General features: G+C 45.2%; 1 protein-coding gene across 1 annotated transcript in view; it reads right to left on the reverse strand.

The window, feature by feature from the left end:
• The window catches only part of EGFR (epidermal growth factor receptor), a 68,250-nt gene that overhangs the window by 23,455 nt on the left and 22,825 nt on the right, over positions 1-21,970 (reverse strand). The window contains exons 14-19 of the mRNA XM_068982021.1: positions 20,450-20,607; positions 11,626-11,664; positions 9,490-9,631; positions 8,576-8,698; positions 7,850-7,948; positions 2,234-2,419 (exon numbers count right to left, since the gene is read on the reverse strand). Coding sequence (XP_068838122.1) covers positions 2,234-2,419; positions 7,850-7,948; positions 8,576-8,698; positions 9,490-9,631; positions 11,626-11,664; positions 20,450-20,607 — 747 coding nt within the window. The remainder of the gene's footprint in view (positions 1-2,233; positions 2,420-7,849; positions 7,949-8,575; positions 8,699-9,489; positions 9,632-11,625; positions 11,665-20,449; positions 20,608-21,970) is intronic.

Below are 21,970 nucleotides of genomic sequence, written 5' to 3' on the forward strand. Positions count from 1 at the left end.
GCGTCTGTGGTGCTCCAAGGAACAGCCTGGCACGGCAGCAGTGTTCTCTCAACTGAAGTCCAGCACATCTTTTGGATTCTAAGATTTTATGACATTACCATCCCATCTAGTTATTTTGGAATTTACTAGCTAGTTTGACACACTTTCTGAAGCACCTAAGTTACTCCCCGTGAGTGAGAGCTCTGTGTACCTTCAAGAGCTGGGAGCTTAGGACGGAGGGATCACAGAGCGGGTGATGGGACCACAGCCTCCTGAGACCTGAGTCTAGAATCCACTCTAGCCCTGTATGGAAGGGCGCCTCTGGTCTCCAAACCCCAACAGGAATCCCCCCCAGGCCACCTCTGCTTCTTTTCTTTTTCCTTGTGCCTGGGTGATATAATGTTACTTGTCTTCCTCCAGTTCAGTGAGGACAATAAACCTGTGTCATACTTCCCAAGAGAGCCTATACCTTTGTGAATCAGTGAGGACATCTGTAAGTCAGTAAATGCCAGCAAGTTTACTTTCTGGTCAGCCACCAACTGTTTCTGGGTAGTTTCATTTCTAAGTTTTACAAAGAAAACTGTTTAATACTTAAGGTAAATAGTAACTAACCCAACAGCAAATTTCTCTCCTTACAACTGAGGAGACCATTACTTTCCTATCCTGGCAGGATAGATGCTGCATCGATACAGCTGTGCCAGCACAACAGTGAGGTTTCTCTGCTGAAACAGAAAGCAGTGCCTTGAGAGCAGAGCCCTTGATTCTGGACTTCCAACCTCCAGAACCGTGAGAGAAGTTTCCACTGTGGAAAGCTACCAAGTCTGTCACGATCTTTGGTGGCAGCCCTAGGAAACTGATGCAGTCAGACAAACAGAAATAAGCACATCTTCACAAGACCGCAGCACTAAGGCGCAAAGCTCGTCAGGACCATTGGTTAGCATGGCCACGTGATTCCCTCTGTTCTGAAACCAGGGTTGTGGCCGTGCCAATGACAGGAGCACTGGGTGATGGGCGGGGGTCTGAGAAGGCGCTCTCCCACTCCTAGGGTGCTGGAGCCTCTGGGGCTGTGGCTGAGACAGTAAGCCCAGTGGCAGCAGGAAAACAGTGTCATGCTGCTGTCTGTTTTCCCAGGAGGCAGCCTGCTGCCTGACAGCCTGGTGGAGCCCCTCGGTTCTGGGAGAACTGTAACTCCACAGGACCGAGCTGCACTGCTGCCCTTGGTGAGACGAGCAACCAGGACTTGACAGGGCTGGGAGATGAGAGGCTCCCTGCCTCCCTGGTCTCCTCCAGCTAATAACCGCTCTCCAGGGCTGAGGGGGTTGGGGTGGGACTCATCCACAGATTCCATTCATTCAACTGAGTGAAAGGTACACCCACTGTTAGAAGAAACAGAATTAGCAAGTTGGGTTGCAAATAACTGATGCAGTGCTGTGATCAAGAAAGACAGATCTGAGATGAAAGTCTTTGTGAGCCCATACGAGCAGCTAAATACCTGGCGCTCAGCTCCTGGCTTCAGCTCACAGGTGTAGCCCCCTGGTCACCGTCTGCCCACCGCCCCTACCAGCTCCTTCCTCGCTCTAGCCTGTTGACAGTGGAATGTGTGAGGAGCCTCAAGAAGCAGAAGCAGCATCTGTTTACCTCTTGCTACCACACATCAGAGCCAGCAGCTGCCTGTCCACCCAGCACTCTGTCACCTGACAGCCTCATGTGGGCTGGTTTGCTGGTTTTGTTACCAGTTCTGCCTGCGTGAAAGCCATACCTCATCCTCTGCTACAAATTACCATAGTATTCAACAAAAAGAATGCCAGGGAAATAAGACACTAACATCAACCATTCTGAGAGCACTCAATTGTGCAAATGTAGCTGAATAATTAGATTTTCAATTTGGAGCGCGAGAGGCACTAATCTGACGCCAAAGACAATCAATTCAACTTAATCCAAAATAAAGTCTACGCTTTGCCTACGCATACGCGCGCGCGCGCGCGCGCGCGCGCGCACACACACACACACACACACACACACACACACACACACACACACCCCTCCTGACAAACTCTCTGCTTTCCTAGGATGGAGAATGTAATTGTTGACTTCCTGGTTGTTGTTTTTGGCCCCTTGCTGCTGTTCTTTGGGGCTCCCTCTAACGATCACATCAGCCCAGGAGGTGAGGGCACAGCAAGAAGCAGAGGTAGCTGCTGGCCCTGCTTTGTGGCCCTGCCTGCTGGCACTCAGTGCCGGCTGCCTGCGAAGTTACCTTTGCGATCTGCACACACCAGTTGAGCAGGTACTGGGAGCCAATGTTGTCTTTGTGCTCACGGACGTAGTCCAGCAGGCAGCCGAAGGGCATGAGCTGTGTGATGAGCTGCACTGTGGAGGTCAGGCAGATGCCCAGGAGGCGGCACACATGTGGGTTGTCCACACTGGCCATCACGTAGGCCTCCTGTGGGAGAGGAGGAGAAGGCATGTCAGCGCGGTTCCCCGCCATGGCTACAGGAACAAGCAGGCAGACCCTTCCTAGATTAAAAACCCAACTTGAGTTTAAGTGTGGAAATGGGCGCATGAAACATCTAGAGCAGTGGATGTTCACATAGGATCCCTGGCACGTGAGGCCAGGCAGTGACCGGACATCTGGTGGGCGGAGGCACCCTCTGCCTGCAGGTGGTATTCGGCACCACAGAGAGACCCCGGCAGTGCTCGCCACCAGCAAAGTGCTGGGTGAAGACGAGACCTGATGTCTCCAAGTTTGGGTGATGCTGAGTCATTACGAGGACCTCCGCCTCAGAGCCAAAGATGCCTCAGTTTAAAACGCTGTTGGGGCGGGTGGCAACCCACATCCTGATGATGACCTGGCCACTGACTAAGGAACCCTCACCACGGGCACCGAGGTGATGGCGAGAGCTCTGGGAGATCAGTCTTCACTTCTCCTCTGTGGCGGGCAGAGGAGGACCCCCCCCACCACCACCACCCCGCCCTCAACACTGCTGGGACCGCAGGCACCTCCACCACACACAGCGGAGAAAGAAGGCCTTTCTGTGTACATGTGCCGCTCTGAAACGGAGACAGGACATTACACCTGCAGTGATCGCAGACTCTGTGGGTGACCCAGGATTCATCTCTTAAGAGGTGGTCTGTATTGCCGGCCGCAGTTTTGGGAAAGGAAAACCACTTCCCCCAACGCTAACCCTGCTGACTCAGAGGCAGCCAGGGCAGAGGCCTGACACAGACTCACAACTACAGATTTCATTTTAACTCTTCTGCTATCCTTGGCTGGAGGAAGCTGACTTCATTTAAACCAAGCACATAGCTGGGCCTAGTTTTTGTCTAAGAATTAGGGAATCTTAAATTTCTACCAATAAACTCAATCTTTTTCGCTTTAGAGTACAAGGATGCTGACCTTTTATACAGACACAAAAGGGACCGCCTCGTCTCCAAGAGAAAGTTCAGAGGCGCCTTTCCCACTCTGCCCACTGATGCGGTCGGGGCTGGGCTCCCTGTGCAGGAGCCAATGCCGCCTGGGAGGCGAAGGCACCTGACGGGGCTGCCGGAAGCTGTGCCTCAGGAGCGGACAGTGGGGACAGAGCAGATGGGTGGAGGGACCAGGGCGAACGCAGAGTCCAAAACACAAATGTCCTCAATGTCCTAAACACCAGCGTCTGCAGTAACTTTCCCCGGGCCTCACCGTTCTGGGGAGGCCCCCACGCCTCTCTGGGCCTCTCCTCCCACAGGCCCTGCTGCTCCACCCGCTCACTGCTCTCCCATACTCGCCCCTAGCAGGGGCTTTGTCCAGAATGCGCCTCCACCTCCGCTTTCCCTGGCTGCCCCTCCTCTGAAGGCCTCCCTGACTCCCATCTAAGCTAAACTTTCCTGGCTTCCTGCAGTTGTTTCCTCAGGGCAGCAGGCTCAGTGCTGCTGGCCAAATTGCCAGAAATGCCGATTTTTGGACCCATCCCGGCGGGTGCGCTGTGTGAGCTGCAGGGAGGGGGAGCTTGCTTAGTGTCTCCCTCTCCCCAACACCTGTTCCCCTGTGGTGCTTCTGTGCTGCCTGACACACCTCTAGAAATACCTCAGAAACATCACAGCTGAACTACACTGAAATCACACAAATCAGAGACCCTGTCACTTCCGCTAACAAGAGAGACTACAGCTCTGCTACTTGCTTTAGAACAAGCACCCTGAGTAGGCGATGCCCCACCTTCATGGCCAGGCGGCCCTTCTCCTCTGGTTGTAAATGCAGCATCACCATGTTAAAGAGCAGAGTAGATATTTAATACAATGGACATTCAGACAGCTCTTCATTTTTCAGAGGACTATTGATAAAAAGCTACTGATGCTTTCGAATTATGGTGCTGGAGAAGACTCTTGAGAGTCCTTTGGACTGCAAGGAGATCAACCAGTCAATCCTAAAGGAAATCAACCCTGCATATTCATTGGAAGGACTGATGCTGAAGTTCCAATACTTTGGCTACCTGATGCGTAGAGTTGACTCATAGAAAGATTGAGGGCAAGAGGAGAAGGGGACGACAGAGACTGAGATGGTTGGATGGCATCACCGACACAGTGGACCTGAGTTTGAGCCAACTTGGGGAGATGGTGGACAGGGAAGCCTGCTGTGCTGCTGTCCATGGGGTCATAAACAGTCAGACACAACTTAGTAACTAAATAACAACAATTGATAAAAATTTAGGGCTGGAGAAGGCAGGCAAGTGGTTCCTCCTGAAGCTATTATTCGTCTGAAGAGGAAATTGAGACCCAGTGAACCATGCCCAAGATCACACTTCTTGTCAGGACTGGGCCCACTAGAGTCTTCCCACCCCAGGCTGTTGGCTTCCGGGGCCCCTCAGCCGTCCTTCCTGCTGCTAACTAACTCCACAGACCGGGGAAGACTTGCTGAGAAAGAAAGCCCTAGACCTTGTAACACAGAGCACATATGTGAATCTCTTCTGCATGCTGTTTCTGTGCCCACTCAAATTTAAACTAGAAAGTCTATGAAAAGATTAATAGGCCATGCAATTGCCAGAAAAGCAGAAATCACGTCTCTCTCCCGAGTCTGGGAAACTGTACAACCATAACACCAAAGTAATCCTCTGGCTGTTTCTATTTTCTCAAGATCTGGTTGAGATTTGGAAACATGTACTCGCTTCAGAGAGGAGAAAAATCTGCAGAGCAGAGCAGTCTGAGCAGCCCATCTGCTGCGGGCCGTGAGGGGCTGACCCAGGGCTCAGGGAGTGGAGCACGAGTGTGGGTGTTGGGCCACACAGAGCCTGGAGCCCTGCCAGGCCCTAGCTCCTATTAACATCTGGTGCAGCACCAGAGCTGGGGTGTCCCTTCTGCACGGCTCAGCCTGAGCTCAATGGGGATGCTGTCCAGTCACGTGTCCTATTCAGTGTGTGCAGGAGTTAACGTGAGCTTTGTTCTTAGCTGTTTATCTTGGAATGTCAAAGGTGCTCTGTGACCTACAGCAAGAATGCTTGGTATTCCTCACCATCTCTGATCAGTCTGCAGACTGGCAGGCAGAACCCACGCTCAGAGGCTCCCAAGGCTGAGGTCAGAGTCACGTGGCAGCAGAGCTTCTGAGGCTTGGCGACCTTGAAAATCTATTATTTTATCCAGTTGTCGAAATGATTGTTTGGGCCTTCTTTCTTGCATGTCTCCCTCATCTGTGAACTAGTTTATGTTAAGGACTGGCGAAAAGGGATTTCACTAAACATTAAACTCCTTCAGGAGAGGCATATGCCCAGCTTTAAGAATACTTTTGAAGCTTCCCAGTACCTAAGCCACCACTGATGGCACCATATACCAGGGGTAGAGGGCATGTGTGCTGGACCTGAGTGCTGGCCTGGGTAGGGGAATAAAAGCATGGGAAGCTGGAGCCGTTTACAAGTGCGTGTGAGCCAAGCCCACACTCAGCCCCCTGGGCAGCCTGGTCACAGGATTAACTTGCCCTTTAACTGACTGTTGAAACTGCCTTGGCTTTAGTTTTCCCTTTCCTTAGGGGCTCCCCATGGCAGCACCCACCCTATCAGAGTGGCTCCGTGTTTGTGGGGCAGACGGAGCTTCAGGACAGGCAGACCAAGGCCTCAGGCTGCTGTCTTCTCCCAGAACAGCCACAGGGTGGGTGTCAGAGCAGAAAGAAGAAAGCAGGAGTGGGCCAGAGGGAGAGAAGGAGAGGAGCCCAGAGAAAGAGCAAGAGGCAAACAGGGCTTTAAACACTTTTTCTAAGTCTTTACTTTCTCTATTTTCCACCCTACCCCTGCCCCATGAAAGCAGATTTCCTCCAGTTTTAGGGGTTCTGGAGGGTCCTTTTCAGTGAAACTACTTCTTTCCCAAAGTATTGCTACTGTCTTCAAAATTGCCTTTAACTCTGCACAGAGAATATTGTCAAAATTCACATTTTGTGAAAGTTATTAGAATGTCTTGAATGAGTAAAAAGTGAGTTAAGGAAGCAAATTCTGCTAAAATATTTTCTTTTTAACGGTGTAGGAAAAGGAGCTAGAGGTTGTAAGTGAAGAGACTTCACAAATGGCTTGCTTGTTACACTTTTCATGGTTATGTAAATAGGAACTGACATTATATTAACAGACTCCACATTAATTTGTAAACTGCTAAAATGAAAGGTAACTTGGCTTGATAAGCATATCATCAGTGTGCGAGATTTCCTGTTGCACTGTGTTAATAATTACTCCTTCACAAAGAAAATACTGCAGTGAGACCTCCCTGCTGCAAAATGAAAGGAGGAAAGGCTGCCTGGAGAAATGCGGATGGAGAAGATTTCCTCTTGGGAAGCTCAGCGTCTGAACACATTTTAAAAAAGGCCTGTTTGCTTTGCTCACCATATTATTCTGTCGGTTAGATATGAGCGGGGAACTATTACATTTGACCTTTGTCTTTCTTGGCTGCAAGATGAACTAGATTTCTGAGTCAGTAAAGGCAGTCACTTTCCTTTTTCATTGACTGTTCTCCTAACTCACTGCTGAGCCCCTCCACCTCTTCTTTTACTGGCTCTGCTTTGGGAAAAGAGCAAGAAAAACCCACATCCACCCACAGCGAGTGGCGGCAGTGCTGTTAGCTGGGGCCCACAGGGGTGCATCCCCCAGAACTTCCTGAGCTTCTACCTGCAGTAGGTTCTGCCCAACGTCAGGCTGGCTCCTCCTTCTTCCAGCCTCTTTCTAAGACCATGCAGAGGCCTCACTGGCTAGTGAGGGTCCAAAGGAAGATGGGAAAAGTTCAACAGAATCTAAAGTAAAAGCATGTAACAATAATAACCTTATGGAGTATTTCAAAGACTCCATAAAATAGCACTCACTGGAAATAACATTTAAATTATTTTGAGAAAAAGTACAGAAGGTGAGCAACAGATTATAGAGTTTATGGAGCATGAAATTGTTAATCCTAGGTAGCTTTAAAAAGCCATTTCAAAGTAAGATATTTGGTGGAAGAAAATGAACACACATTTCAGAATCAGAAGTAACCAGGTGCTGGAAACCTACCCAGCTTCGTGACCCTGAGCAGGCTGCCTCATGCTTCTGTTTCTTTCCCAAGGCATGCTGAACACAACAACTACAGTACCACAGGTCAGCCAGAGGCATCACTGAGATGGCAGGGGGAAGCCACCAGCCCCTGGTGGATGCCCAGGGACCACAGGTTCCCATCCTTTTGGGGTGTTAAGAGAACAGAAGAGTGAGTCATCTCTATGAGAGAGAATTATACCAACTGCGTAGCCAGAAGGAAAAAATACAGCAAAAGTGAAAAGTGACCATTTAGAACGTGGTGATGAGAAGTCCAGAACACGGAAATGTGCTGCCGACCACGAGAAAAGGTAGCTTCTGATGTCCAGGCCTGCAGACAGCTAGAGAACAAAGCAGAAACTCACATCAAGAATCTCCTTGTTGGCTTTGGGAGATGTGGCTTCTCTTAATTCCTTGATAGCTACAGGAATTTTAACCTTCTCGCCTTCTGGGATCCAGAGTCCCTATAACAAAGAGAGGAGAAGTCATTGGCTGGCAGTGGTCACACATGTAAGATGTGGCTCCTGGCCTGGCTGGGTGTCATTGGTGGCCATACCCCAAAGGGTGAGGAAGCACAGCTCTGCACCCAAGGCCACCCAGGCTGGGAGTCATGACAGCTCAGCAGCTCTTTAGCTGTTGTGTCCCAGGAATCAGAGTAGTTAGATAAAACCCTTCAGCTCATGTAAGTTACAGAGTCAGTGTGAGTCATTTTGTACAGAATTCTGAGATACCAGGTCTGGGCCTAACTGAGATCAGATTAAGCAAAGAGGGCATAGAAAAAAATAAATGAAGAGGAAGCTGTTTTGAGCTGGGCTTCATTTGGATGCTGCCCTTTGGGGACAGGCCACACTCTTTCAGATTGACTTGTGCCACCCATCCTCTAAAAACTCACCATGTCCTTCATGAAATCATCTGTGCCCAAGTGGACCACTTCCTTGTCACTCTGATTATAAAAGATTTTGTCTAGACAACCTAAGAAAAATAGTGGAATTTCCTAAACCCTCACTGACACAAAGAGCACCCCGCTGTGATAAGGACCACAGCAGAGGACGGGGGACCCCAAGATCCAAGTCTAGGAGCCTCAGGCTCACCTTGTACACGGTGCCGAATGCTCCTGAGCCCAACACCTTGACTTTTTTGAATTCCGTTTCCTTTAAGATCCTCAAGAGAGCTTGGTTAGGAGCTTCTCCGCTGGGCGTCAGAGGCTCCACGAGCTGTGAGAGACAAGGGGAAGAGCTGATGCCTGCCTGTCTGGCCCAGGGATGGGGTGGCAGCTCCTGACACCATGTGGCAGGAGGCGCGCTCATGCTCTGGCCCAGAGAACTTGCCCCACTCACTCCCCAGACGGGGATACCTGTTCTAGGGAACTTGGTGACAGACACTGAAAGAACGGGTACTGACATCTCCCACATCCTCCAAAGCAGGTGACCTTGAACAGAACAGCTCCTGGGCAATAAGTGCAATTTCTGTTTCTGTGATCAGGCTAGGAAAGCTTGGAGGGAGGGCAAGCTTGTGTGGTGGTCATTTTGGTAGCCCATCTGAGCCCTGCACAGCCATGCTGCTGAAGTTGCCATGGGTCCCTCCTCCTGGGGGCTCTGGCTTTGACACACGTATGGACACAGATACCACCTGAAGACCTTTTCCTGAAATCATGGTGTCACAGACAATACTACTCACAGTCATGGCTCAAAAATGAGCAGTCACTGGTGGGAATGGTGGCATTTAACAAAGTGACACCTCCTGTGCTTAACAGCAACTCACGGGCCTCTGTGCACCAGCTTCCCCCTCGCCGACCACAGAGCAGAACCAGCTGGGCGGTTCTGCTAGGTAACCGGCAGCAGGACTTACCCTGGAAACAGCTGCATGTCACTAAATACAAGTACCAAAGTCTATACGGCCTGGCTTATAACTGGACATTCAGAGATTCTCCTGGCTTTTTCATTTATTAGTAAAGCAGTCACGCAATCTCATCTGTAAGTCACCGCCTGGTGGTTGCTCAGCTCACCTCACGCTCCTGCAGCAGCCGGCGCAGTGTGCGCTTGCGCACGATGTGGCGCCTGCGCATGAAGAGGCCGACGCTCAGGGCGAGCACCAACACCAGCAGCAGGCCGCCCACGATGCCCGTGGCAATGGACGGGATCTTGGGCCTGCAACAAGGCGGACACACAAGGGGGGTTGGTTGGTCATGTTGGCATTTCCTGTATTTCCCATGTGTGTGAATGACATGACATCATTTAGAAATGTCTCAGTGCAAGAGTGCACAGCTTGTCAAGGAAGGCAGATTAATATTCCCAGGGCAGGTTTTCAACTTTCTTCAGTATAATAGCCTCCTCACCCCACCTTTTTGGATTTTTAAACTGGGTATCATTTGGACTTCTCGCTATGAAGAGTATGTTGTCGTCTGTTGATTAAGGGAACATAACTCGAAAAATAGCTCGGAGTCAGTCATGCTTTCTGCACGAATTTGTGTGTCTCCCCTGTCTCCACTCGTTAGAAGCACACCCTCCTCATGTGATGTCTGCTGGCCAGGCTGGACGGAAGGACCCTTTCAAAACTGTGGAGACTGCTTGAGGGATCCTGGACTTATAACATGGGATGGGAACCGTGTGAAGTGCTATATGAATATGCGGAGGGGTAAGGCGGGGACAGGATTTCCACACAGAGTGCAGCTGTCATAGATAAGTGAGGTCATGCTGCAGTCCCCCCTCCCCCACCCCCTTTCCCCAGCAGGGGAGAGCAAAAACCCAAAACTCACTGGGGAAAGAGCTGTCTGAATGAGTAGATTCTGAATTTAGAATCTTTATAAAGCTATTGTTTTTCAAGCACCTGTGCCATTTGAGCTTCTGGCAATAAATAAATTAAAAAAAATCTATATATACAAACTTCGTATTTTCAGGCAGTTAATGAATATCAAAGAATAATTAGTAGCACAATTTACACACAAAAAAATGTGCCAGCATTCTTACAGATTTCTCCTAAGTGTCAAATGTACTTTATGTAAATAGTACTTAGAACACATTTTTCTTAGCACATACAAAAGTCATGTCTTGAGTTATACTATTCAGTTAATGTAGTTTGAATTAATGGGTTTTTACTATTTTGAAGGGGACATTGAAAGGTAAAAGGAATAATTTGTACAGAGTATATGTTCCATGGATAGTGAGGGTGGGTGAAAAGAGAACAAATTGAAAGAATGAATATAACAAAGGTCATTGACTGGTTTCAGGGTGGGGATATGATGGAGAACCTCACTGCTAAGATACTGACTGCAGCATGAAGAGAGGATGAAGCTTGCTGGTGTCCTCATGGCTCAAGTGAAGAGGGGTATAAAAGGCAACCTTTGTCTTTGAGAAACTTCCTTATTTGTCTTTAATGTTTCACTTGATAGTAAAAGGGATCGGTTATCTTGGCTAATTCTTGGGCAAGAGACTGAGCTGACTGATGCTGAGGAAAGTTGTTGAGGGGAGGAGTTTTGTAAACATTAGTAGAGATGGCAGAGGTGCCTGGATATTTGGCTAGTGTTTGGGGGTATCTGGTGGGTGTCTTGTGTATAATTCTGATGCCATGACAGATATTATTAATTGATAGTATCATTCTTTCCTGATGAGTCTGAATAGAAAGTCTCAATTCTGCTTTTCTCTGTGTAGCATTTCAGGCAATGATGGCAAACAGATTACAACTGAAATACTGAAGGAAGTCATGTGTTTAGAAAAGGAAGTAAGGGGAGAAATCCCCACAGTTGGAGCTCTGTCATCAAACAGAAAGGTCATTCAAACACAAGTTGAGGGTCAACTGGGTTAGCGAGGAAAGAGAAGAGAAGCTGGAAGAGAAGAAGCATCCAATAATACTGTGAGCCATGGAGCAATGACGGGTTGTATAGAAAGAGGAGCACCAGGTGGTGAGGCTGGCTCTGTGTGTGGAAGAGGCCTGGCACTGATGCCCTGTGTCGCTCTCCCATCCCCGGGACACAGCCAGGAATGCAGGCAGGGTGGGTTCTGCTAGGAATGCCCAGTTTGGCCTGGGGAGAAGTGAGAACCTGCCAGGGCAGAGGGGAGTTGGAAAAGTAAGAGAGCATTACCCTTGCCCACAGAACTATTGGTTGTTTCTGGTCAGGTCATCACACACAAAGCATCACACTTACCCATTTGATGCACAGCCTTCGAGACCTGGCCCTATACAGCTGTAGGAATTGAAAGGTAAAGATACATTTCAATCATTTTATTTATCATTTTTTCTTGGGGAGTTTTTATTAAATCATAAGGTGACATGTGTCAAATTACTTTTAAATCATTAGACTCACAATGTGTCTCAATATTGCTTAATCATTTATCATGCATTTATTCATTTGTTCATTCACTAAGCAAGTAGTTTTGAGGGTCCAGTTTGTGATAGGGATTGAACAGAGTAGGCAGCTTCTGGTCTTTGTTATTGAAATGTTTTCATGTTTTACTTTTAACAGAGGTTCAGATGCCTTATAGCTGGCTCCAGAACATCCATGTGGGCAGAAGGTGGAGGGAGCTGAGATCAGAACCATTTCCTGGACCACACTGATTAAGGTGGGGATAGACAAGTAACAATGTGCATCTCAGGGCAGGGAAATGGGGATGATGTCAGACCCAGAAAGTCAGAAACTGGCTTCACCCACTTCCACACAACTAAGATGTCATACACGAAGCATAGATAGCATTTGTCTTAACGTGTCCCCTCAGCACCTGGGTTCCCGTTCTGGGGGGTTACTACCATCTGCTATTCTGATTACAGGATGACGGACAAAAAGGCAGAATAAGTTGGTTTTGAAGTACAGCAATATTTGTCAATGCAAGACTAAATATTCAATAGCAAGATTGAATATTCCAGTTTGATGGAGAAGACTAACATTCTTGGCTGGAGGAAAGATGAAGAAGCCCCATTCAGGTTATGTGAAGAGGATTTGTGCTTGTTTGATGTACACTGCCGTATGGTTCTAGTCATTTTCTATGTCATTCAAGGGCTCTCATCTCTGCACTGTACTCCTCTTGGTCTTGAGGGTTTAAGACGCCTTTTCCATGGAGTCAGACAATGTAGTCTTGGCCCTAAAAGCTTATGGAATTTCCTCCCTATACCAGACACAGGCTTCTCCTATTCTCATAATCTGTTATCTCCTAGGAAAACCATAATCGTCAAAGACAAAAAAATATCTGCTAATGGATGAACAGTATGAAAAGGCAAAAAGATATGACACTGAAGGATGAACACCTCAGGTCAGTAGGTGCCCGTTATGCTACTGGAGAAGAGTGGAGAAATAACACCAGAAAGAAAGAAGAGATGGAGCCAAAGCAAAGCCAAACAGAAACACCCAGTTGTGGTTGTGACTGATGATGGAAGTAAAGTCCGAAGCTGTAAAGAGCAATATTGCATAGGAACCTGGAATGTTAGGTCCATGACTCAAGGTAAATTGGAAGTGGTCAAACAGCAGATGCCCAGAGTGAACATCAACATTTTAGGAATTAGTGAACTAAAATGGACTGGAATGGCTGAATTTAACTCAGATGACTTTTATATCTACTACTGTGGGAAAGAATCCCTTAGAAGAAATGGAGTAACCCTCCCAGCCCTCCTCAACTCTTTTGTTGAAAAGAGTCCAAAATGCAGTACTTGGATGCAATCTCAAAAATGACAGAATGGTCTCTGTTTGTTTCCAAGGCAAACCATTCAATATCACGGTAATCCAAGTCTATGCCCTGACCACTAATGCTGAAGAAGCTGAAGCTGAATGGCTCTATGAAGACCTATAAGACCTTCCAGAACTAACACCCAAAAAAGATGTCCTCTTCATTATAGGGGACTGGAATGCAAACGTAGGAAGTCAAGAGATACCTGGAGTAACAGGCAAGTTTGGTCTTGGAGTAAAAACTGAAGCAGGGAAAAGGCTAACACAGTTTTGCGAGAGAGTGCACTGGTCATAGCAAGCACTCTCCCAGGAACACATGAGACTAGACTTTATACATGGATATCACCAGAAGGTCAATACCCAAATCACACTGATTATATTCTTTGCAGCCAAAGATGGAGAAGCTCTATACAGTCAGCAGAAACAAGACCGGGAGCTGACTGTGGCTCAGATCATGAACTCCTGATTGCTAAATTCAGACTTAAATTGAAGAAAGTAGGGAAAACCCACTATACCATTCAGGTATGACCTAAACCAAATTGCTAACAATTATACAGTAGAAGTGACAAATAGATTTAAGGGATTAGATCTGACAGACAAGAGTGCCTGAAGACTTAAGGATAGAGGTTCGTGACATTGCACAGGAGGCAGTGATCAAGACCATCCCCATGAAAAAGAAATGCAACAAGGCAAACTGGTTACCTGAGGAGGCCTTAGAGAATAGTTAGAAAAGAAGAGAAGTGAAAAGCAAAGGAGTAAAGTAAAGATATACCCACTTGAATGCAGAGTTCCAAAGAAGAGCAGGGAGAGATAAAAGCCTTCCTCAGCGATCAATGCAAAGAGATAGAGGAAGACAATAGAGGGAAAAACTAGAGATCTCTTCAAGAAAATTAGAGATACCAAGGGAACATTTCATGCAAAGATGGGCACAATAAAGGACAGAAATGGTATGGACCTAACAGAAGGAGGAAATATTACAAAGAGGTGGCAAGAATACACAGAACTATACAAAAAAGATCTTCATGACCCAGATAACTTTGATGGTGTGATAACTCACCTAGACATCCTGGAATGCAAAGTCAAGTGGGCCTTAGGAAGGATCATTACGAACAAAGCTAGTGGAAGTGATGGAATTCCAGCTGAGCTATTTCAAATCCTAAAAGATGATGCTGTGAAAGTGCTGCACTCCATATGCCAGGAAATCTGGAAAACTCACAGTGGCCACAGGACTGGAAAAGGACAGTTTTCATTCCAATCCCAAAGAAAGCCAATGGCAAAGGATGTTCTAAGTATTGCACAACTGCACTTGTCTCATCCACTAGCAAAGTAATGCTCAAAATTCTCCAAGCCAGGCTTCAACATTAGGTGAACTGTGAAATTCCAGATGTTCAAGCTGGATTTAGAAAAGGCAGAGGAACAGGAGATCAAATTGCCAACATCCACTGGATCATCGAAAAAGCGAGAGAGTTCAAGAAAAAACATCTACTTCAGCTTTATTGAATATGCCAAAGCCTTTGACTGTGTGGATCAGTCACAGATCAACAAACTGGAAAATTCTTAAACAGATGGGAATACCAGACCACCTTACCTGACTCCTGAGAGGTCTGTATGCAGGTTAAGAAATAATAGTTAGAACTGGACATAGAACAACAGACTGACAGACTGGTTCCAAATGGAGAAAGCAGTACATCAAGGCTGTATATTGTCACCCTGCTTATTTAACTTATATGCAGAGTACATCGTGCTGAATGCCAGGTTGGATGAAGCACAAGCTGGAATCAAGATTTCTGGGAGAAATATCAAAAACCTCAGATACACAGATGACACCACCCTATGGCAGAATGTGAAGAAGAACTAAAGAGCCTCTTGATGAAAGTAAAAGAGGAGAGAGAAGAAGTTGGCTTAAAGCTCAACAATCAGAAAACGAAGATCATGGCACCCAGTTGCATCTTCATGGCAGATTGATGGGGAAACAATGGAAACAGTGAAAGACTTTATTTTTCTGGGCTCTAAAATCACTGCAATGGTGACTTCAGCCATGAAATTAAAAGACACTTGCTCCTTGGAAGAAAAGTTGTGACCAACCTAGATAGCATATTAAAAAGCAGAGACATTACCTTGCCAACAAAGGTCCATCTAGTCAAGGCTATGGTTTTTTCAGTGGTCATGTATGGATGTGAGAGTTGGACTGTGAAGAAAGCTGAGCACCGAAGAATTGATGCTTCTGAACTGTGATGTTGGAGGAGACTCTTGAGAGTCCCTTGGACTGCAAGGAGATCAAACCAGTCCAGCCTAAAGGAAATCAGTCCTGGATATTCATTTGAAGGACTGATGCTGAAGCTGAGACTCCGCTGCTTTGGCAATTTGATGTGAAAAACTGACTCATTTGAAAAGGCCCTGATGCTGGGAAAGATTGAAGGCAGGAGGAGAAGGGGATGACAGAGGATGAGATGGTTCAATGGCATCACCGACTCAATGGACATGAGTTTGAGAAAGTGTCAGGAGTTGGTGATGGACAGGGAAGCCTGGTATGCTGCAGTCCAAGGGGTTGCAAAGAGTTGGACACAACTGAGCGACTGAACTGAACTGAATGGATGACCACTGGTAAAGTTAAACCCTACTCAATATATCCCTCCTCGCTAGTGTTTTTATATTTTCCCATTATGCCTGTCAGTCTCCAGAAAGTAACAAAATGGGAACTCTATGCAAAGTGGTACAAACTGGAACTGCAAATTTTGGACAAGAAGCAGGTTTCATGCAGCTTCTGAAAGTGCTGCTGGGAAACCTATTGGCTTTCTAGCAAGAAGTTATTGAGAAGAGATACTCACAGTCAGAGCTCAGCCAGTTTACATTTGAAGAGATGACGGACGAGGGCAATGACAGAGCAGGTGTGGTAAGAGGGGATGATCTGAGTATCAGAGGATTAAGAGGTCCATTGGAAAGCTGATGGTGCCCTGCATAAGTCTACAGAAATGATTGTCGAATATCAGGCAAGAGAGGCTGCATCATGCTATCATTTAATTTAGTCAGAAAAATTACTGCTTGTCTGTCTCCCATTTATTATTTTTTGTTACATGTAATTAAAATTGGCAGAATGTTATATTATTTAGTTTTTTGGCATAAAATTTCAAAGAAACCTTTCTCTGATACATTATAAAATACGGGTCCATTCAACAGTGGATGGGCTGTAAGTTTCCTGACCCATTCCCTGGGTTAACCAGACCTGCCCTGTGGGAAGACGATGGCTTCTTAAAGCAGGTATGCTCCCATACCTGGGCTCTGTGACTCCACAGCCTAAGTGTTGCTTTAACAATACAAATGGAAAAGCAGTGAGCTCGCTCTGAGACATCAATCAGACTATCTGTTTGATGATGCTGTATTCATCATAGATACACAATAAAAGACATGGTTTCTTATTTCCCCTTATCCTATCAATATTTCTCCATATTTAAAAAATTAAATCCATTTTTTTTATCAAGTAATGCTTTTGGATGAAGATACAGATAGTAATAACAAGATTGCATAAAACTACATGCTTTTCTATCAGTGATACATCTTCACAGACACATACACAAATATAGGTATTTCTAAAAGACAGAAAAAAATAGGAAAAATATATTTTAGTGGGTAATATAATTCTATTTAAGAGAATCTGTTCCAAAATTCCTTATTATGGAGAAATATGAAAAATATAGATTGAGAAGCTAGCAAACTATCATTTATATCATGCTTTGTAGAGTTTGCAAATTACTCAATATAACAGCATGTTGATATACCCAAAGGGAAAAACATGAAAAATCTTAAAATTGCTGCCAAGGAGGGGTCTGGTAAAATTCAAAATTCATTCTGGATTAACAAAAATAGTTCAAAAGTAGGAATAACTGTAGATAACTGTTTCTTGAACAAGATAGTAACTCACAGTAACAGCAAATTATGTTCTTAATGGTGATTTATTATAGCCATTCCCACAATCATCAGATATAAAACTCGGATATCCGCTACTATTGTATCTGACATTATTCTAGAAATTCTGGCCTTTGTAATATGATTTGAAACTTTTGGAAAAGAGATGAAGATACCATTACTGGAGACAATATGATTGTTTTCCCAGAAACTTCAAGAACATGAACTAAAACATTAATTTCAAAGGAAGTTCAATAAAGACTATCAATACGAGATGACTATACACCTCCACCAAAACAATAAAAGGCTATCTTATATATTAGGAATAATAAATTAGAAGATATACTCTAAGTAAGGACCGTTTCACAATAGCAAATGTAATACAAATAGAACGTGAAAGAACAAAACTGGAAAACTTAACTGAAATATAAAAAGGAATATCTGAATATATGAAGAAATTATCATTTCCTGACTGGAAATACAAAATATTATAAAAATGTTAGCCCTAGTCAAATTAACTTACTGGTTTTAGTGGGGATTTTGGATGCTAAGCTTGGTAAAGTACTCCAGGTCACTTGGAACACACCAGTAGGCTAGACTAACATTAGAAGGGGAAGACAATCTATGTAAACCACACAGGAGATGCCTAGACTTCCTACTTGTTCCTGGGATAACTCTTCAGTCACCCAGGACTGAAACTCCTGGACCACAGGGTCATGGAGAGATGGTGCCCTTCCATTTGCCCCTGTAACAGCTGAAACTGAAGAAGGTTAAATGATGGAAATTGACCAGGGTGCAAGTCATTTCCAAATCACTTGTCTCCAGGCCCAGAGTCCTTCATATTTGCTGTTGTTCAGTCGCTTAGTTGCCTCTGACTCTTTGTAACTCTATGGACTGCAGCATACCAGGCTTCTCTGTCCTTCACTATCTCTTGAGTTAGGAATGCCATCCAACCATCTCATCCTCTGTCACCCCCTTCTCCTCCTGCCTTCAATCTTCCCCAGCATCAGGGTCTTTTCTAATGGGTCAGCTCTTTGCAACTGGTGGCCAAAGTATAGGAGGTTCAGCTTTAGCAGCAGTCCTTTCAATAAATATTCAGGATTAATTTCCCTTAGGATTGACTGGTTTGATCTCCTTGCTGTCCAAGGGACTTTCAAGAGTCTTCTTTAACACCACATTCAAAAGCATCAGTTCTTCAGCACTCAGCCTTCTTTATGGTTCAACTCTCACATCCGTACATGATTACTGGAAAAACTATAGCTTTGACTATATATACCTTTCAGCAAAGTGCTCTCTGCTTTTTCATACACTGTCTAGGCTGGTCATATCTTTTATTCCAAGGAGCAAGCATCTTTTAATTTCAGGGCTGCAGTCACCGTCTGCAGTGATTTTGGAGCCCAGGAAAATAAAATTTGTTACTCTTTCCATTTTTTCCCTATCTATTTGCCATGAAATGATGGGGCCAGATGCCATGATCTTCATTTTCTGAATGTTGAGTTTTAAGCCAACTTTTTCACTCTCCTGTTTCACTTTCATCAAGAGGCTCTTTAGTTCCTCTTCCCTTTCTGCCATTAGGGTGGTGTTATTTGCAAATCTGAGGTTATTGACATTTCTCCTGGCAATCTTGATTCCAGTGTGAGCTTCACCCAGCCTGGCATTTCACATGATGTAGTCTGCATGCAAGTTAAATAAGCAGAGTGACAATATATAACCTTGATATACTCCTTTTACAATTTTGAACCAGTTCATTTTCCATGTCCAGTTCTAATTGTTGCTTCTTGACCTGCATACAAGTTTCTCAGAAAGTAGGTAAGGTGGTCCGGTGTTCCCATCTCTTTCATAATTTTCCACAGTTTGCTGTGATCCACATAGTCAAAGGCTTTAGGGTAGTCAATGAAGCAGAAGTAGATGTTTTTCTGGAATTCTCTTGCTTTTTCTATGATCCAGTGGATGTTGGCAATTGGATCTCTGGTTCCTTTGCTTTTTAGCTTGTACATCTGGGAATTCTTGGTTCACATACTTTTGAAGCCTTGCTTGAAAGATTTTGAGCATTACCTTGCTAACATGTGAAATGTGTGCAATTGTGCAGTGGTTTGAACATTCTTGGGCATTGTTTCTCTTTGGGAAAACAACTGGAAAACTGACTTTTTCCAGTCCTGTGGCCACTGCTGAGTTTTCCAGATTTGCTGGCATATTGAACCTAGCACTTTAACAGCATCATCTTTTCGGATCTGAAATTGCTTAGCTGAAATTTCATCACCTCCACTAGTTTTGTTCCTAGTGATGCTTCCTAAGGCCCACTTGACTTCACACTCCAGGATGTCTGGCTCTAGGTGAGTGATTACACCATCGTGATTATCTGGGTCATTACGACCATTTTTGTACATACAAATACAGTTAAAAAATTAGGACATATTTGGAAAATTTTCAAGACTCTTGACTTTTGGAAGTCTAATTGGAAGGTTCTGCATCCCTTCAGAACACTAATCCTTATCACAATCTCAATTACCACCATCACAACCACCAACACTGGCACCACCACTCCTTATGAACATCATAACCACCACCAGCAGCCCCACGCCTCCTTTTGTACAATTCTTGATTGAGCACGCATGTGTTCCAGGCACCATTTAAGTACATTATGTGTATTAATCAAGATCACAGAAATCCTGTGAGCAATGCAGTAGTATTAACCTAATTTACAGATGAGAAAAGCGAGGCACAGACAGGTTAATACACTTTCAGAAGGCCACAGAGCTAGTAAGAGATGGCTCTGGAGAAGAGTAATGATTCTAAATAAGGTTGAGAACTGAGAGATAGAAGGGAATATGAAATATATATGAGAACTCAACTTTTCCTTCTGATTTCTAGAAGTAGTCTAGTTTCATTGCCAAATTTATTATTTTAGTAAACAAGATACAAATGTTCAGAGTGCTTCAGCTAATTGTAGTCAGAGTAGTTTTAACCTACCTATTAACAATTTAGCAATCAACTAGGTAAAAGAAAAAGTTTCTTCAAGGAACATTCTAGGCAATGTTATCTTCCATTAATTGTAAAACAATAAGGATTCCCACAGGAATCCCAGTCATCTGGAAAGATGTGTAGAAACCTTTGAGGATAGGGTAGGACCTCTGTCTTCATCCCACCTGTCCCTTACTCTTGTTTGGACTTGTTGGCACAGCAGAACAGAGCCCTGGCATGATACACGCCTGGAGATGCTGAGAGGCCTCCTGGTGAGCACTGTTACCTCCCGCAAGTGTTTCTCTGCTGTTGCCGTGGCCGTAGGGCCAGAACACCCGGAGGAACCGACTCTAACACAAACCTCTGTACTCTTCTGCCTGGACAGTTTGGAAAATGTTTTCAGTTTATGAGTCTGCATTTCCTCTCGCAGACCCAGAGCTCCCTGACTCACCCATAGGTGCAGTTGGGGTGGCACAGGTGACACACGTGACTGGCATCTGCAAACTTCCAGATCAGGGTGCCATTCTCTCCCGCGACTCCAGCAGGGCAGGTCTTGACACAGTGAGGGCCATCAATGTAGTGGGTACACTTTACACAGTTGCCTGGTCCCTGCACCGAGGCAGAAAAACCATTTCATAAATCAAATATTTATGTATGTGTCTTTCAGAATGAAGTAACTTTTTACTTAAAATATATATCACCAAAAAAAAAAAAATCAAACAATGTAGAAATTCAAGTGGACGAATTCTTCTCTGACTGATGTGACCACTCTTAACAGGTGAGAATAAAGCCCTCCTGACTTTAAATGTGTATTGTATATGAAAACATAAAAGAAACTGAACTGCGTGTTTTACTGGATTTTACTCCATACCTTGTGGGCATTTTTCCCTGTTCAAACATTGATTGGTCTACATGTGTATTCATATCCTTATCATTCAGATGGGCTTCCCTGTGAATCATGCTTGAAGTTGAGGGGCTTCTGTGGGAAGCTGTGCTTGCCAAGGCAAAGCTAAGCAAACCCACACCAGCGTTTCCCCAGTGTTGAGAAGGTAGCAAGTGTAAACACAGTGGCTGCATAATTAACCGTGCTGTGATAAATTTGGTTCTGTTTGTTAAACTTGTCAATACATTAGGGCTGCTTGGGTTGCATCCACACACTTCACAAGGGCTGAAGTAAGGTAGCTAGGGAGGGTCTGCCTGTTGGCTAAGCACCCTTATGTCTCAAAGACTGAGTGTTTGCAGAGCGAGAACAGTCAGATGACTAAGTCGATCAATATCACCAATTATTTTATTTCACACATGAAAAGTTAACCCAACACTAACCTAAAAACCAGTGGTTTACTTTGTAACTGGCTATTTTGGCAGCTCGTACCTCAAAACTTATCATCATCTGTCTGATTCAGGGAACTTCTGAAAAACATTTTCCATCAGTAGATTTAGATATGACTGTTGAAGCTCAAATCCAAATAGAGCACCTCATATAAGTAATACTGAGAATTAACAACATGGACACATTGGTGTGAGAGGGATCTTCATTCTCACTTACACTCTGTAAAATATTACTGAACATGTAGATATGAAGCTGAATTTTGAAAATTTTTCTATGTGATTTAAAAAACCTCCTTCAAATAACTATAAACTAATGTTAAATAAGAATGTGGCAACGTTTGCTTAAGATGATAAAGCAATGGTGGCAGATGTCAGGAACAGTGAAGGCTGATGGTCAGTGTACCCTGTTCATAGTGCCCTGATCTGTGGTCTGAGACCAGGCATCACCGTGCGCATCTGAGGGTTGGACAGAGATGAATCCTTGAGCCAGGCAGGCCACATGCCGACCTCCCCTCAGTCACAGCCCCTGATGGCTGTGAGACGGGACGGGACGGGCTCAAGTGTGGGGAGTGGGCTGGATGGCGGTCTAGCAGCCACAGGGTGATGGTGGTGGGTCATCCTTGCGGGTCTGCAGCTGATGCAT

The sequence above is a fragment of the Capricornis sumatraensis genome, chromosome 10 (assembly GCF_032405125.1).
Source record: "Capricornis sumatraensis isolate serow.1 chromosome 10, serow.2, whole genome shotgun sequence".
Taxonomy (NCBI): Eukaryota; Metazoa; Chordata; class Mammalia; order Artiodactyla; family Bovidae; genus Capricornis; species Capricornis sumatraensis.